The 17,800-nt window shown below is 42.5% G+C and overlaps 1 protein-coding gene across 2 annotated transcripts in view; it reads left to right on the forward strand.

The window, feature by feature from the left end:
• Positions 1-285: 285 nt before the first annotated feature.
• The window catches only part of BMERB1 (bMERB domain containing 1), a 105,107-nt gene continuing 87,592 nt past the window's right edge, over positions 286-17,800 (forward strand). For both annotated transcript variants that reach the window (XM_006212083.4, XM_072942663.1), the window contains exon 1: positions 286-522. In XM_006212083.4, the coding sequence (XP_006212145.1) occupies positions 417-522 (106 nt within the window). In that variant the 5' untranslated portion in view covers positions 286-416. The remainder of the gene's footprint in view (positions 523-17,800) is intronic.

Here is a 17,800-nt window from a genome sequence, read left to right on the forward strand (position 1 = left end):
ACAAATCCCACTCAAAACCTCACAGCACGCTGACATATCACAAGCCACTTAGTGCCAGCCCCACGCCAAACATTGCCACCTGCTCCAGTATGTGTTGGGGCCTTGTTTTTACTTCCTTTGGGTTGGTTCTATTTTAGTTGTTGTTTTGTTGTTCTTCTTAGTTATCATCTGCCCCCTTTTCTCTCTACCCAGCCCCCAAGCTCCCCTCCCCAAGCCTCCATTGCGCATGCGCCCTGCTTTCCCCCCACTCCTGGGTAGCAGTCGGCGCTCCCCGGCCTCGGCGGCGGAAGAGATGCAGCAGCGTCACCAGCGCCCGGCCTCTTAAAACGCTGCTGGCTGGAGCCGCCTCCCTCCCTGCAGCCCGCGGCGGGGATGGAGTGAAGGGAGACCCGTCGACCTGTCCGCGGGGATCAGCGATGGAGTTAAAGCAATCTTTGTCCATCCATCTGGAAGCTGAGAAGCCTTTGAGGCGCTATGGGGCGGTGGAGGAGACGGCGTGGAAAGCGGAGGGACTGGGGAGAAGTGAGTACTTTGGCAGGGGGTGGGACAGTTGGGGATCCGTGCGCTGGAGCCGGTGGTCTTGGGAGCGCCGGGGATGGTAGGGAGCGGACCAAGGGAAGCGCCCCCGCAGCGGGGCTGTTAGCGCTGGTGGGATGCGCAGCGCTGCGCCGCGACGCGCTCTCCCGCGAACAAAAGGGGAACCCTGCGGGCTGGGCTTCACCGGGAGGCTCGGGAAGTCGCTAGTCAGCTAAGCCGGGAGCCTGGTATGGACTTGGGAGTCCCGGATCCGAAAGCTCGCAGCTGGTCTTGGAAAGTAGGGTCTTTCCCGGGGCCGAGGAAGGAGAGTCTGTTCTCCGCCCAGGATGCGCTAGGACGCTGGAGCTGTTGGACCATCCTGGAAAGCGCCCACGTCCCTGGAGAGAGGGGAGTGTCCGCTCGGTTTCTGCTTTTGCTTCTCCCCCGGCGCGAGGTTCAGGGCACACCTGAAATTCCCAGCGTTTCTTCCCCCGCCTTCTCCCGGGTCTCGAGTGGGAGGGAAAGGGTTAGGGGAAGGTTAACCCTGCGCACGCCCTTCTCCTTTCTTCTTCACTCAAAAGTATCTGGTTTGAGTATAATCCTAGAAGGCAGTAACGGAAACGGACCGACTGTATTTGCTGGTTTTGTCAATGGCAATTTGGGGTCAACAACATTTGCAAATAAAGGAAGGGTTTTTGTTTTTAATGAATAGGATGCAGTAGTTGAAACTCCTGGCCTCAAAGTATAGAGGCAGCTGCAGGGGCCCAGGGTCACCAGCTCGCTCTGCAAACCCAGGGCGATTCACAGTGCTCCTGCCCTTGTATTGCTTGCTTTAGCTCGGTGCCTCCTGCGGGGCTTGGAAGGGTCCCCTCGCCCTTCACAAGGACCCTCAGGTTCTTGCCTTGGCGCTGAACTATGTTGAACCAACAGCTGTATTGTGAATACGCTCTTTTCCTGTTTTCACCTCTTAGAAGATTGTGTGTGTGTGTGTGTGTGTGTGTGTGTGTGTGTGTGTGTTTGTGAGCGCGCGCTTTCTCCATACCTGTAGTTATAAATTCAGAACATCTTCCTAGAATGGCACAGTTGTATTCTGGTTTTCATGGGTCCAAGTAGAAATCATAATCAAGTGTCTTAGTTCTACACCTGGAACCCAGAATGCTTCCAGCCTCACTCCTTTTCTTTCTCCTTTTAAAATCTGGGTCCTTCCTCTTGTTTCATCCTTTCAAAACCGTTTGGCATTGGTACTTCAGCATGACACCAGGGCTGAGGGGCTCTGGTCTAACTGCAAGCTCAAAATAATACCCACAATGGCTGCCTTTTGTTGCTAGATTGCCATGTATTGGGTCCTGCCTGTGCTAAGAACTTTAAATGCATCCTCTCATTCAATCCCTACAACAGCCTCCTGCGGGGAATATTATGACTCCTCTTACATAGATGGAGAAGCTGGGGCTTGCTAGGTGATGTGACTTAAGTGGCAGAGCCAGGATTTGAACTCAGGTTTTGTTGGGCCCCAGAGCCCCTCTCTGCATTTAATGGGAAGGTTTATTGCTTTCGTGTTTTCCGGAAGCTTTCTACATCTGCTAAGAGAGTCCCAGAACACATTCGGTGATTTTATAAGTATGTGGCAGCCTGTTGGTCTCTGGAGCTCACAGTGGCCTTGAGAATACTGGGTCCATGCAGAATAGAAGCTGTGTTCAAATAAACCCTGAATTTGAATCCTGGCTCTGCTGGTTATGTGACTGAATTCATGACTAGTCACATTTTTAAAGCCTCACCCTGCCTCCATACTGTGAAATGGAGATGATAATAGTACCTACCTTATAGCTTAATTGTAAATATTCAATAAGATGATGTATGTAGAGCTTAAGATAAGTGCTCAAAATGTTGGCTGCTTTGATTATTTCATTACTGCTTCTGTAGAATGAACCTGCTTTTATCCTTTGCAAAGAATTACATAAAACAACACCCTACACTAAAACTGCAGTGTTGGTCAAGTCCCTAATAATTCTCTTACAGGTTTTTATTTTCTCGTCATTCTATTAGGAAATGTTCAAGCACACAGAAAAACCGCAGTGAATATCCAATCTATAACATTTTAGCTCTTGAAATTTTTATACCTCTAAGTATTAGGCTGCAAACTGTGAAAACCTTGGCAGAAGGCTTTCTCCTCCTTTCTGTTCCAAACCATCAAAGCCTCTGACTCTTGCTTTGTATTCAAATGCAAGACCACAGTTTCTGATTTGCTTTTGGTGTGGATTCCCCAAATCTATATTGTTTTTTCATTTCTACCTATTCAAGCTCAAAATCTTAAAATGTCCAGAGTTTCACTTTTGAATCTTAATTTGGGATTGTTAGCTTTAGCGAGTTTGGATCTCTAGACTACTTGTCTGAAACTTGGCATTTTTTATTTTAAATTAAAGTGGCTTTTTTGGGGACAACCACTCAACTCTCAGGGGATCCACGGATCCATCCCATAACATCTGGGCCTCCATTTATTTATTAATGAAGTGTGAAAATGAGTGCTGTTGATTTTGTGGCACAACTATTGCCAAGCCAGCGTCGCTCTGCTTGACATGCTGGAGAAAAAGAGAGGCCCATTAAAAAGAAGACACACTCTGTTTAACTTTGACATGTATTTAAATATTTTATGTTAAATACTGAGTAGGTGTTACTTTAAACTACTTGAAAAAGGGGGAAAGATTGTAGAGCTGGTCGTTTTCAGTTAAGGTTTTTAACAATCTGTAATTGTAACCATAGTTTTTGGGTAGAAGGTATATATGGTATAGCAGCCACGAATGGGAGTTTTGAAATCAGGTGAAGTGGATCCAAAGCAGCTCTAACACTTCGTTGCTTTGTCACCCTGGGAAAATTGCTGAACCTTTCTGTGAGTCAGCTGTCTCATCTGTAAAATGGGGATATGTTGGTTTGAAACCTTGAGAACTTCCCCGGGGTGAAATATGAAGCCGTCCGCCTACTCAGAGGACCAGAAGCGGCCAAAGAAAGAGGCGGCCACTCCAGACTGGTAGGTGGCAGGTTTAACAACAAACAAGGGAACTTACACGCGAGGCTTGTCCTGGGCGCCTCAGGAGGAGTAGATCTCCGCACCTGCCAGCCAGAATCTCAACATTTTATAGCGGCCTTAACGGGGTTCAGTCGTGTATCCCGTCCAGATGGTCTCAACAACACCTTACTCTCTCAAAGCCGCATCCGCGAACCCGGGCGAGAAGAGTAGGCGGAAGGTACATTTCAAGAACCCGGGAGCGGGGAGGAGCCTCCCATTGCCCGGGTCAGCTAGAGAGTCAACAGGGGGTCGCGTCCTCTCCATGACCTCCTCCAACAGGATGACAATCACCACCTCAGGCTGTTGGGAGGATTAAATGAAATAATGAATATAATGCATTTAGCACAATGCTTGGCACACAGCAATCAATGCTGAATGGTTGTCACAATAGGACGTAAGTGCGTAGTGCCTAACAGCGTTGGAGAAGATTCTTCCAGACCGCCAGTCACTTTTTCTTGGCAACCATTCCTTTGTAAATTCCAGGTCATAATCGTGTATATACCACTTTCTTCCTCGTGGGAAGGGTGGCAAAAGGCTTTTGAACCCTTGGAAACCACCTAGTGTTTTCTCCTTTGAGAATCTAAGCAATTGCTCCCACCCACCTTTGACAACATTTTTCAGCGAGAAGTGAGTAGTGGTTTTCTTCTGGGTTTTGTTTGTTTTTTTTGATGTTTTCTACTCAGTTGGAAAATGCATAGTGACATTTCAGTGTGGTTAGATATATAAAAATATGGCTTTCAACCAACTGTAATTAATTGAGGGAGACACAAAGACAAGGTGCCTTTTGACAAAGCACAGAGCTTTATAAAAGCATGGTTGTCGGTGGTTGTGGCTAATTCTTGAAAGATTTAAATGTGCCTTAAAGGATGATCAAGATTTTGGACAAGGGAAGTGTAAGGAGGGTGGCAAGCAGATAGGAGATGCCAGGAGAGGTAACAGCATTGGTAAAAGCAGAGAGGTAGAAATAAATGGGCTACGAGTAGGAAATTGGAATAGTGGAAAGCTCAGACAACACTCTTTCTATGGGCCCAGGAGAGATGACAGTTAAAGATCCAAGGGTGTGTGCTGACTGGCAGACAGATCATTAAACTGGCCAATGCTTCAGGTTTAATAAACAGCATGAAATGAATATGAATTGCTGGTAATCTCGATAATAGATTCCTTGGAAAGTTTTTATGTTACTCTCATCTGTTTGGTTAAATATGCTAATTTTATTGTTTCAGTTTTATTTTGTTTTAGCCTTATTTCTCTTTTCTTATCATGGAAGTAGTACATGCCCTTTATAAAAAATTCAAGGGGGGAAGATTTAGCTCAGTGGTAGAGCACATGCCTAGCATGCACGAGGTCCTGCGTTCAATCCCCAGTCCCTCCATTTAAAAAAATAAATGAATAAATCTAATTACTCCCCCTCAAAGATTAAAAAATTCAAATTCATCTGAAATATAAAAATAAGAAGTGACTCAAATAAGGGACTTGATTGCACTTTAAATTTGTATGGAGCATAAAGAAACAGTAGTGTTAAATAAAAGGCTCAAAAATGTCCTTCAGTTTTTCATGGGGAAAAAAATACACATCTAAAACCATAGCAGCGGGTGTATTAATCGGGCACTATCTCAGATTAGAAATATTTGTATGTTTATAACTGAAGGGTTTTTTGGGGGGATGTGGTGGGGTAAGGTAATTAGGTTTATGTATTTATTTAATGGAGGTACTGGGGATTGAACCCACACCCCTATGCATGCTAGACAAGCATTCTATCCCTGAGCTATACCTCAACCTCCTGAAAGTATTTTTTAATGCTAAAAATATCCTTTTGAATTCTGTGGTACTTGTCTGAAAAAAATATAATATGTTACTTTAAGAAAAGTGGAAAATGACCATACTCTGCTCCCCTATTCCCATTTATTCATTCGAATAAATAGGTATTAACTGCTTTATAAATGCCAGACAGTGTTTCTAGGGGCTATGGATATTGCTTGGAGCAAGACAGGCAAGCAAGGTTGCGTGGAGCTTCTGTTCGAGGGGAAAGCTGGAAATGGGCTGGGAGCGAGGGTGTCAGCAAATGCCTAAGCAAACAGTGTTGTTCAGATAATATTAGGTGTTGCATGGGACTTAGCAGGGGAGGGATAGTTCCCAGCCAGTGATCAGGAAATGCATTTCCAAGGAGGTGACATTTTACCACGTAAATGTCAGGGGTCCAGGCAGCAAATGCAAAGGCCCTCTGTGCGTTAGAGGAAGAGACAGAAGGCCAGGGTGGCGGGAAACCAGAGTCAGGATAGAGAGTGGAGATAAATTAGAGAGGCGCCAGATGGGGTAAGGCCTTGGAGGTTGTGGTTAAAAAAAGAAAGTATAGATTTTGTTCCCATTGCAGGAGAAGCTGCTGATGGTTGTTAAGCTTGAGTCTATCCTAAGCTGGTTTTTGTTTTTGAAAGATCACATTGGCTACTGGATGGAGAATAAGACCGTAGGGGGCAAGTGATGTATGATGCAACCCCTCTTCACTGAGGTCCCACGTTCCTTCCTAATCAATCCCATTTTGGATAAGCGGTAGGAGTTTCCTTGAGCGTGAAAGGTGTGATGAGGGTAAACGCGGCAGGGACCACCTTTTGGGAGACTGAGCACCGGGCTGAGGTTTAGGAGATGCGCTTGTCTCTGCACTCGGCCCGCACTCTACACTGACTGTGCAACCTAATGCAAGAACCACAAGAGCAGGAATGTGAAGATTATGAATATGATATTATCTAGGGTGTGCTTTGAACGAAAGCAATTATTTACATTTCTGTTTATTCATTCCTTTAAGTTTCATTTTTGCAAGCATTTCCTTCTTATGTGTCACCTGAAGGAAAAATCAATTATGCCTATCTGTGGTCTCTGATTAATTATTAAACATTTATTAATAATAATAGTAGTTAATGAGTCTTAGCTACGAACTTGAGCTTATTAAATTCTAACAACTCTGTTAGGTCAGTGGTTATTTTTGCCCTTTTATAGATGGGGAAACTGAGGCTTAAGAAAGTTGAAGGTGTCTGAGCTAGTAAGTGGCAGAGCTGGAGCCTGATTTGAGCTCTCTCTGGCTCTAAATGTTCCTAGCCAAGGTCTGTCACTCCTGGCACCGTGCTAGATGTTGCAGAGATTAGAGATGAAATAAGGCACTACTCTTAAGAAGCTTACAGATTTGGGGAGCAGGGTGGAGCAGAGACATGAAGGACGCCATGATTTATGTGTATAAACCCCATATAAACAGTATGAAACAAACACTCAGTGAAGGTCCAAGTGGGAGACGAGCAGAAGAGATTGGCTCTTCCTGGACAACTCCAAGCTTGATGGCAAGGAGGAGGGTTTGCACAGGACCTGAAGGCTGAGCAGGGTTTCAATGGGTGAAGGGAGGGGAGAAGGGCATTTCAGGTGAGTTGGTGCCAGCCCCAGGCAGGGAGATGGAGATCCCGTGCACCAGCTTTCTTTCTTTTTTTCCTGTTTCTTTCCGAGAAACCCTGGGGTCTGTCTGGTTCACTCATGTGAATCACCTGTTACCTGAATGAGCCTGAGGGCCGCAGATCAGCACAGATGGAGGCTCTTTTACTGTAGCCCTTGAGAACATCACTCACAAAGCTCCCCCAAGGATGCCCAAGGATGCCCATAGTACAGTCCATTCATTCCTTCACTATTCATTTATCCAATGCAATGGGCTTGAGCCCCTACTAAGTGCTAGCTTTTTAAAAAATTTTTGGGGGGGAGGTAATTAGGTTTATGTATTTGTTTTATTTTTAGAGGAGGATGCTGGGGATTGAACCCAGGACCTTGTGTATGCTAAGCATGCATGCTACCACTTGACCTATATCGTCCCCTCTAGTGCTAGCTTATGAAGAAGACCCAGACCCTATCCTTAAGGAGTTTTCTGGCTGGCTGTGTCCCAATCCTCCCTCCGCTCCTCAACACTGTGATCTCGGACAAGTTGCCTAACTTCCCTGGACCTCAATTTCTTCATCTGTGAAATGAGAATGTACTTAATACCACTGAACTGTACACTTAGAAATGGTTAAGATGGTAGATTTTTATCATAAGTGTATTTTACCACAGTAAAAAATGTGTTATTAAATTACTTGAAAAAATAGAATAAGAAAGAACTCTTTAAATATGGGTAAAATTTATATAATAACACAACTACTACTGTGAGATGATTCTGGGATCTGGAAGAGAAAGGTCACTTGAAGTAGCCTGAAAAGGTGAACAGTACTTCATCACTGATTGCGGGGAACAGCATTCTAGGCAGAGGGAATAGCATCTGCACAGCCAGAAATGAAACAGCATATTTGACCTGGAAACTGCAGTTGGACCAGGATGCTTGCTAAGGTCTAAAAGAGTGAGGAAGACAGGACAGTCAGGAGGTGAGTGCCTTTCAGAGCCCGGAGTAAGTTCGTCAGAGGCTGGACAGGAGAAGGTACAGCTCTCCATTTCCTGCAGGGTCCATGTCAGGTGACCAAGGACCAGACTCCGAGAATAAAGTTTGGGTTTTTTTTTTTTTTTTTTGGTTATTTGAGTGAATCAGAGTCAGACCTACTGATAATTATTTTTTGGTTAAAATGCCTCGACAGAGACTGTTAAAGGAGCAAAACTAATGATTGTAAGGGAAGTAGAAGAGAGTGATTATAAGAAATGCCACACACGGAGCACTTCCTGTGTGCCTACCTCATGCATGTGTTTACATACATCCTCTAATTTCCTTCTTTCAAAACACCCTATGCTGTGAGGTGCAGTGGAGCCATTTGTTGCTCTGTTTTACAGATGAGGGAATCTGAGGCTCAAAGAGATTAAGCAGCTTGCCCAGTGCCACTCAACTAGTAAGTGGCAGAGCTGGAACTTGAACCCAGCATGAGTGACTTCATTCTACTGCCCTTCTTATTTCCTGGGACTAGTTGAGGCCACTATTAACACAGATACAGATAAGATCAGTTAGACACTTCTCTGGGTTTTTTAGCACTGGTTCTGCTGTCCAGCTCATTAATTTCCTTTTCCACTGCAAACACGTCCCTTGTAAACTTGAGGACTACACCTCACTACTTCAGAGTGCCTGCAGGGTAAAACTGGAGTAGGAGCTTGAAGCCATTCACAGAAATGCAGCAGAAAGAATTTTTTGGTTCTGAAAAATTGTAGCTTCACAAAGACTGGCTTTCCTAGAGTGGTCAAGAAAGATTTCATGGACAGTACAGGGACATATTAGTTTAGTTTTTGAGAGTGGACGCTCTGCCTGCATTTGAATGCTGGCATTACCACTTATTAGCTGTGTGACTTGGGGCTAGTTACTTAACCTCTCTGAATTTGATCTTCTCATCTACAAAGTGGAGATAGTAAGAGGACCTGACTCATAGGGTAATGAAGAAGATTCAATGAGATAATGTGTGAAAGCCCTTGCAGAGGACCTGGTGTTCTTCTCAAATGATGGTGATGATGTTGATGATGATGATGATGATGTTGACAGAGTGGGACATAAACTGGACCTCCACTGGGTAGTATTTAAACAATCGGAAAGAAAGAAAAGACAAAAGTTAAAGGAGTGGTCTGGCCTCAAGAAAAAAATGGAGGTGACAGGGTGTGAGGAGATTCAGCTGTTTTGTCACAGGTGTGTTTTTGCAGGCCCACGAGAGGATGCGTCCTAATTGGGTCAAACCAAGTTTTATGGGCTAACCCAAGTGCAATTACTTGATTCTGTCTTCCTGCGAGTGTCATGATAGCAGAAACTCTGTGTGTCACATTCACTGCTGAATGCTGAATGCTCCTTGTCTACCACACTGCCCAGCATTTAGAAGCCTTGCATTCAAAAAAGTCAGTAGTTGCTGAATTGGGTGGCTGTTACTCCATAAAGACTGAGATGCAAATGATTTAACTGTGTTTGGTAAACCTTCGAAATCATCAAATTTTAAGATAAATAAAGTTAGCTGGAGTCTTGGTCTAAATCGCTTGTCCATCTCCTGGTTTAGACGGTTTGTTCCTGATGCTGCAGGTAGATTAGCATCCTTGCTTTTCTGTTTTGACAGAAGGATGCAAGATTTTCAGATCAGATCGAAAACAACAGGAATGGGTACCATTATTGTGCACTGGTGGTGCACCATGAATGCTATGATGAGTGTAGGCTGGGCAAGGTGCTTTATGTATATATTGTACCTCCTTGATTCTCAGATGTCAGCAAAGGTGGAATGCACCATTCACAGTCAATCACATCTTTTTTGGAACAACAGGAGCAAAAAACAGCATGGCCATATTAAATGTACTGGTCCATTAAAGTTGTTTTAATTTCATGCAGAGAACAGAGTCATCTTAAAACATTGCTGGTGGAACTGTTGTGTGTTCCAGCCTTTTGAGAAAGCAATTGAATAACATCGATTAAAGTTTAAAATACTCATATGCTTTGACCCAGCAGTCTGACTCCTGGGACACTACCCAACAGAAATAAAAGCACCAATATACAAGGCCGTATGGGCAAAAACAAACAAAACCAACAAACAACAACAGAAACTGAACACAAAGTGAAGGCCCATTAGTAGAAGAATGGTTGACTATATTATTGTTCATCCACTGTGAAATGTTAGGGAGCCATTAAAAAGGAATGTATTAGAGCAGTAACAGTTGTCTTGGAGATATTATTGAGGGAGGAAAATGAGATCAAGGAAAATGTAAGTAGCAGGATCTCATTTTTGTGAAACAAAATTCTCTGCCTCTATATAAAGCACCAATAATTTATATATACATCTGTGTATATGTGCGTGTTATTTTATTAGAATGGAGAAACCCGTGGAAAAATGCATAACAAGTTGTTGCTGTGGGCTACCTGGGGGAAGGGAGAGGGGACCAGGGCTGATGACAGGAGTGGACCTTGAAGAGTCCAGCAAAAAATAAAATTAAAAAAAAGAAAAAACTTCACTGGAAAAAAATCCACTTATAGTATTTTCACATGTATGCACCTATGTATTTTTTTAACTTTTTTTTATTGAAGTATAGTCAGTTTACAATGCTGTGTCAATTTCTGGTGTACAGCACAGTGCTTCAGTCATACATGAATATACATATATTCGTTTTCATATTCTCATCTATGTTAAACCATGTATTTATGGGATGGGGGAAGGAACATCCTGACTTCAGAAATGCTCAAATGTGGGAGAAGAAAGTGGGTCTTGGAATTGAGGAGATACAGTTTCATCTGATTTAATCATAACCACAACCCTACAAGATAAAGCATTGTTTGTATATATATATGGAAATCCAGGAAGGGAGAGATGAAAATCTTGCCCCATTAATGCATGGAGGAGGGATTTGGTTCTAGGACCATGAAAAAGTTCACCCCTTTCCCTCTACAGTTAGTTGTAAACTTCCAACTCTGCTACATTCCATTGGTTTTCCATATTTTTAAAAGGGAAAGACACCTTTAAAATAGGTTTTTATTTTAAAGATCTGGGTGGTCACCGTGCTGACCTTTCCCACTTAGACCTTCTCCCATTGCCCTTCCCACATGCTGGCTTTCTCCTGGTGACCCCAGGCTTTAAAAAAGAAACAACTTTCTCCATAATCCTGATCCTGGAGATATATGTGGGAAATAAGCAATAACAAGCCAAGGGAGGGACAAACCAGTCTTTCTTTAATTCATGTTTTCCTTCCTGTGTTTATACCCCTCTGTCTGGGTCCATTCAGGCTGCTATGACAGAAGACCATAGACTGGGTGTCTCACAAGAAAGAAACAGTTTCTCTCTCACAGTTCTGGAGGCTGGGAAGTCCAAGGTTAAGGCACTGGCAGATTCAGTGCATGGTAGGGGCTTCCTGGTTCATAAATGGCTGTCTTGTAGCTGTGTCCTCACATGGAGGAAGAGGCTGAGGGAGCTCTCTGGGGTCTCTGTTATAAGGGCACTAATCCCATTCATGAGGGTCCCATCCTCATGACCTAATCATGTCCCAAAGGCCTCACCTCCTCATACTGTCACATTGGGGGTTGGATGTTGATGTATGAATTGAGCTGGGGTGGAGAGAGGCATAAACATGCAGTTTATTGCACCCTTCTCAGTCCAGGAAGGAATTCAGACAGCTGAAAGCTGGAGATTTGTCCAGGTCCTACTCCAGGGATGAATGCTTTTAGCAGGTGACTCTTAAAAGTGGCTATCATTGTGATGAGGAACGAAAATGCTTAAGTTATTTCCATTCGGGTTCCATCTGGTCTTTCCACACCCAGCACTCCTGGTGAGACTGTTTCACCCACTCCGTGTTTGCAATGGGGCGTTAGTGCTGGAGACCCACCATCCACCACGGCACGAGCCATCCATCTTCATCCTGTTAAAATAGATGTAGGGAAGGCATCCCCCGGGCACACCTTGGTGGTTAAAACCAGTGCAAATGACATCTGGAAGAGCAACCTGATAGGGGCGCAGGAGCCCGGGCTGGGTTCCCAGAGCTAAGCGGTCTGCTTTCCCAAGGATCACCTCTGCCGTATAGCAGGGCTTTCTTTCTCAAATGCTTATCCAAAGCCCAGAGTAGGTTGGCTTTACATGCCTTTCTTCTCTACTGAGACAGAGATTTTTTTTATTAAGGTTAATTTCACATACCATAAAATTAACCCTTAACCATTTTATTTTATAGAAGCTGCCATGCCTTTTTTTTTTCAAATTTTTGTTGGTGGGGAGATAATTAGGTGTATGTGTGTATTTATTTATTTAATGGAGGTACTGGGGATTGAACCCAGAACCTTCTGCAGGCTAGGCATGCACTCTACCACTGAGCTATACCCTCCCCACTGCCTTGCCTTTCTTTAAAATTAAAAAACAAAATGTTTTTCATGGAGCTACCAGGACTGAACCCAGGACCTTATGCACTCTAAGCATACACTCTACCACTGAGCTCTATCCCTCCCCCCAACCCTTAACCATTTTAAAATGTGCAATTCAGTGGCATTTAGTACATTCCCAGTGTTGTGCAACCATCACATCTATCTAGTTCCAAAACATTTCTTCACCCTAGAAGGAAACCTTGTACCTGTTAAACAGACCCTCCCCATGTACCCTTTCCCCAACTGCTTTCTCTCTCTATGGATTTACCTATTCTGAATGTTTCATGTACATGGAATCATGTAATATGTGACCCTCTGTATCTGGTTTCTTTCACTTAGCACCATGTTTTCAAGGTTCATCCATGTTGTAGCGATATTAGTCCTTCTTTCCTTTTTATGGCTGAATAGTTTTTCATTTATGAATAAACATTTTGTTTATTCATTCATCTGTTGATGGACATTTGGGTTGTTTCTACCTTTTGGCTCTTGTGAATCATACTGCTATAAACATTTGTGAATGAATTTTTCTTTGCGTATCTGTCTTAAAGTCTTTGGGAGTATACCTAGGAGTGGAATTGCTGGGCCATTCCTGATTCTATATTTGACTTTTAGAGGAAGATACAGAGATCTTTGGCTTCCATATTCTCTGGCAACTTCACCTTCTTGTGGCCCTTTTCTTTATCCTGCCTTCCCTTGAAGTTCATAATTTTTTCTCCTGTCCTTTGACTTTCTTTCTTTCTTTCTTTCCTTCCTTCTTTCTTTCTTTCTTTCTTTCTTTCTTTCTTTCTTTCTTTCTTACTTTCTTTCTTTCTTTCTTTCTTTCTTTCTATTGACGTATAGTCAGTTTACAATGTGTCAATTTCTGGTGTACAGCATAATGTTTCACTCATACATATACATATATATATTCATTTTCATATGCTTTTTCATTATAGGTTGCTGTAAGATATTGAATGTAGTTCCCTGTGCTATATGGTAGAAATTTGTTGTTAATCTATTTTATGTATAGTAGTTAGTATCTGAAAATCTTGAACTCCCAATTTATCCCTTCTCACCCCTTCCCCCACTGGTAACCATAAGTTTGTTTTCTATGACTGTAACTCTGTTTCTGTTTTGTAAGTAAATTTATGTCTTTTTTTTAAAGATTCCACATATAAGTGATAGCATATGATATTTTTCTTTCTCTTTCTGGCTTACTTCACTTGGTATGATGATCTCCAGGTCCATCCATGTTGCAGCATATGGCATTATTTTATTCTTTTGTATGGTTGAGTAGTATTCCTTTGTGTATATATATATATATCACAACTTATTTATCCAGCCGTCTGTTGATGGGTATTTAGGTTGTTTCCATGTCTTGGCTACTGAAAATAGTGCTATTGTGAACATTGGGGTGCATGTGTAGATCAGACAGTCAATTTGGGAAAGTCTAATCTCATGGTAATTAAATACATGAATTCTTAACCAGGGATCAGGCTGTTTGGGTTCATAGCCTGTTTACTAACTAGTTGATCTTAGGCTGGTTGTGTAACGTCTCTGAGCCTTCATTCACTCTTCTGTAGGGATAATAATAGTTCCCACCTCACAGGAGGTTGTTGAGGGGTAAGTGTGATAACAATGTGTAATGCTTAGCACAGGGCCCAGCATATAGTAAGCACTTAAGAATGTGTTAGCAATGGCAAGTACTATAAATAAATGTATTTGTTTGCTCAGGCTGCCATAACAAAATACCAGAGGCAAGGTGGCTTAAACCACAGAAATTTGTTTCTCACAGTTCTGGAGGTGGGAAAGACCAAGATCAAGGTACTGGCAAGGTGAGTTTCGTTCTGAGACCTCTTCTCTTGGCTTGCAGGAGGCTGCCTTCTCACTGTGTGCTCACATGACCTCTTTGTGCAGACGCGTGGGGCAAGAGAGACAGAGAAAGTGAACTCTGTCTCTTCTTGGTAGACACTAATTCTGTTGGCTCAGGGCCCTTCCTTGATGACCTAATTTAACCTTCATTATCTCCTTAGAAACCCTATCTCCAAATAGAGTCAAATTGGGAGTTAGGGTTTCGATATATGAATTTCGGGGAGCACAGTAGTAAACAGACTTCTTACCTGAGACTAGAATCATGTCTTAGCATCATGATGTCTCAGGGCTAGGTGGAAATCTAGAGTCTGTTTGTCCAGGATTTCTCAACCTCAGCACTGTTTTTTTAAAAAAGTTCTTGAAGTATACTTGACTTACAATCTTAGTTGGGGTGTATAACACAGTGATTTGATATTTTTATACATTATGAATTGATCACCCTGATAAGCCTAGTTACCGACTGTCCCCATCCAGTTATTACAACATTATTGATTACATTCCCCATGCTGAACATCACATCCCATTGGTTTATTTATTTTGTAACTGGAAGTTGCCCCTCTTAATCCCCTTCACCTATTTTCCCTGTCCCCCAACCCCCTCTCCTCTGGCAACCACCAGCTTGTTCTCTCTATCTGTGACTGTTTCTGTTTTGTTATGTTTGTTCTGCTGTTTAAATTCCACATATAGATGAAATCATGAAATCATGTGGTATTTGTCTTTCTCTGTCTGACTTATATCACTTAGCATCGTACCCTCTAGGTCCATCCGTTTATTGCAAATGGCAAGATTTCATTCTTTTTTATGACTGAGTAATATTCCATTATGTATATATATCTATATAGATATATACACACACACACACACCACATCTTCTTTACCCTTTCATGTATTGATGGGCACTTCTGTGGCATCCGTAACTTGGCTATTATGAATAGTGCTGCAGTAAACATGAGGTGAGTATATCTTTTCAAATTAGTGTTTTCATTTTCTTCAGATAAATACCCAGAGGTGGAATTGCTAGATCATAGGGTAGCTCTGTTTTTACTTTTTTGAAAAAACTCCATACAGTTTTTCTTAGTGGCTGCACCAATTTATGTTCCCACCAGCAGTGCACGAGGGCTCCCTTGTTTCCCCATCCTCATCAGCACTTGTTATTTTTCATCTTTTTGACAGTAGGCTATGTGACAGGTGTGAGAGAACCTTGGCACTACTGGCTGACTTATGGGGCTGGATAATTCCGTGTCGAAGGGGTTTTCCTGTGTATTATAGGATGTTTAGCAGCATCCCTGGCGTCTATCCACTAGAAGCCAATAGCACCCTCAACTCCTCCCCAGCTGTGACAACCAAAAATGTCTCCAAACATTGCCAATGTCCCCTAAAGGGGCAAAATTGTCCCCAGTTGAGAACCATCCATCAAGTCTCATTACTTCTGCATGCAGATACTCTAGTTATGTGATGCAGAAGAATGCAAAGAATTTTCTCTTCATCTTGGCCCCTAGGTTTCTGCCCTCTTTCCCTCAGATGGCCCCCAGTTTTCTGTTCACACACACACACAAAGCACTGGCAATAAAAACTGTTGTGTGTGCTCAGGATTAAGCCAAGGTTATGAGCTTCCTGAAGCATAAAGAATTCTCCCCATGCGAAATGGATTTGATTTTCCTCAGGCATTCCTGCCCAGGAGGACTTCTACTTACTACAAATTGGAGTGAAGAAGAAATTGTCACTTTCACTTATAAAAGAAAATGCTTCAGGTAGGTGACTAGAAATACCGTTCAAACAATAGCCCTTTAACTCTGCTACCCAGAGGGGAGGGATTGATATCAGCCCAGAGAACAGTGATGCTCCACTTCTCTGGAACATTATCTGTGTCCAGGGACTGACCATTTCTTCTTTATTACCGCCCCAAAGTGTGCACAGACAATAATTAGGTAAGGGACCAAGACAGTGGAGCATACCAGGTGACAGATAACATCTCAGTTTTTTGCAGCTGAGATGAGCACTTCTCTGGGTCAGGTGGGAGATTAAGGAGAATGCCGGTTCTTCTTTAAATGCTCTTAGATGAGGTTTTTCGTGTAGAGGTGGGCTTAGAAATCAGGTGCCCCGATGATTCAGGTGCCTTTTCTTCCTCTTAAGGACAGTGTGTATTTACATCTCTGTTCATGTTCAGTTGCTTCCGTTGTGTCTAGAGGGCACAGAATAAAAGCTGTTACTGATGGGGCTAATCTAGTCCTATGTCAGACCCAAGTTGGCCTGCACATTAGATTCCCTCCCAAGTAGCTTTTTAAAAATTTTTATTTGTTAATATTATCTGGGGGAGGGGGCGGAATTAGGTTTATTTATTTATTTATGTTTTTAGAGGAATTGCTGGGGATTGAACTTAGGACCTCGTGCATGCTAACCATGGGCTCTACCACTTGAGCTATACCCTCCCTTCTCAAGTAGCTTTTAATACGGTTAGCTCATTCCTCCTCCACTACCTCCCTTGTGAATGGGTTAGAAACCTCCCCCAGAGGGAAGATGATTTTCCCAAGTGCTCAAGCTGCGCCGCAGCAGAAGTAGAACTTGAACCCATTTATCCAATGTAACCAGAAGCAGCTAAATAAACAGGAGCTCCCTCCCTTTCTTTTCTACACCATGATGGTCAACACCTGAAAGCGCTTGGGAAAATAAATGATTAAATCCTAAATAGTAAATCTGTTCATTGTGCTTGGGAAAACAATTCAACCCCTGTGTCCTGTTGCCCTGGATCAGTCATCCATTTCCGAATACGAAACATACTATTGCTATTATTATTAGCAATCATCATTCAGAAATTTCTTGTGGACGGAGAGACGCATAACCTGTATTTGGCAGACCAACCGCTCCATTAATTTAGCTCCTTTTCGGAAGAAAGGAAACACAGTACACTGCATTTAGAGAAGATAATTATCCATTAGCTAATGCGTTTCCCAAAGAAACAGCCTACTACTCTATGACAATGTGTCAGCTGCCGTAGAAATTCACCCATAGTTCTAACGGGGTAGGGGCAGGAAACAAACGCATATTTGAGAGAATATGGGGAAAAAAATTAATGGCTCTTCCTCTGTTATTGTTAACCACTATATATAAAAATAGATAAAAAACAGATTTCTTCTGTATAGCACAGAGAACTTTTACAGATATTCAATATCTGTAATAACCTTTAATGAAAAAGAATTTGAAAATTAATATATATTTGTGTGTGTGTGTGTGTATATATATGTGTGTATATATATATATGACTGGGTCATTATGCTGTACACCAGAAATTGACACAGTGTAACTGACTATACTTCAATTAAAAAAATGATAATTTTCAGAGAAAGGTAAAATCATCACTCTCACAAAGGTATAAAAATGAAGATTTTATTCTTTTTATTAAAGGTTTTATTCTGCTCAATTAATGAGGGAACCAGGTAGATGTTATAATGGATTCAAAAGAATCTGAAGAATGGACTAATTTATGGATCAGAAATATCGAAATGAAGGCTCAAAGGAAAGTAAAACTGAGTTTTCCATGAGGGAGAGAGCAATCATTTGGACCTCTCTAG

This window comes from Vicugna pacos, chromosome 18, assembly GCF_048564905.1.
Source record: "Vicugna pacos chromosome 18, VicPac4, whole genome shotgun sequence".
NCBI classification, from domain to species: domain Eukaryota; kingdom Metazoa; phylum Chordata; class Mammalia; order Artiodactyla; family Camelidae; genus Vicugna; species Vicugna pacos.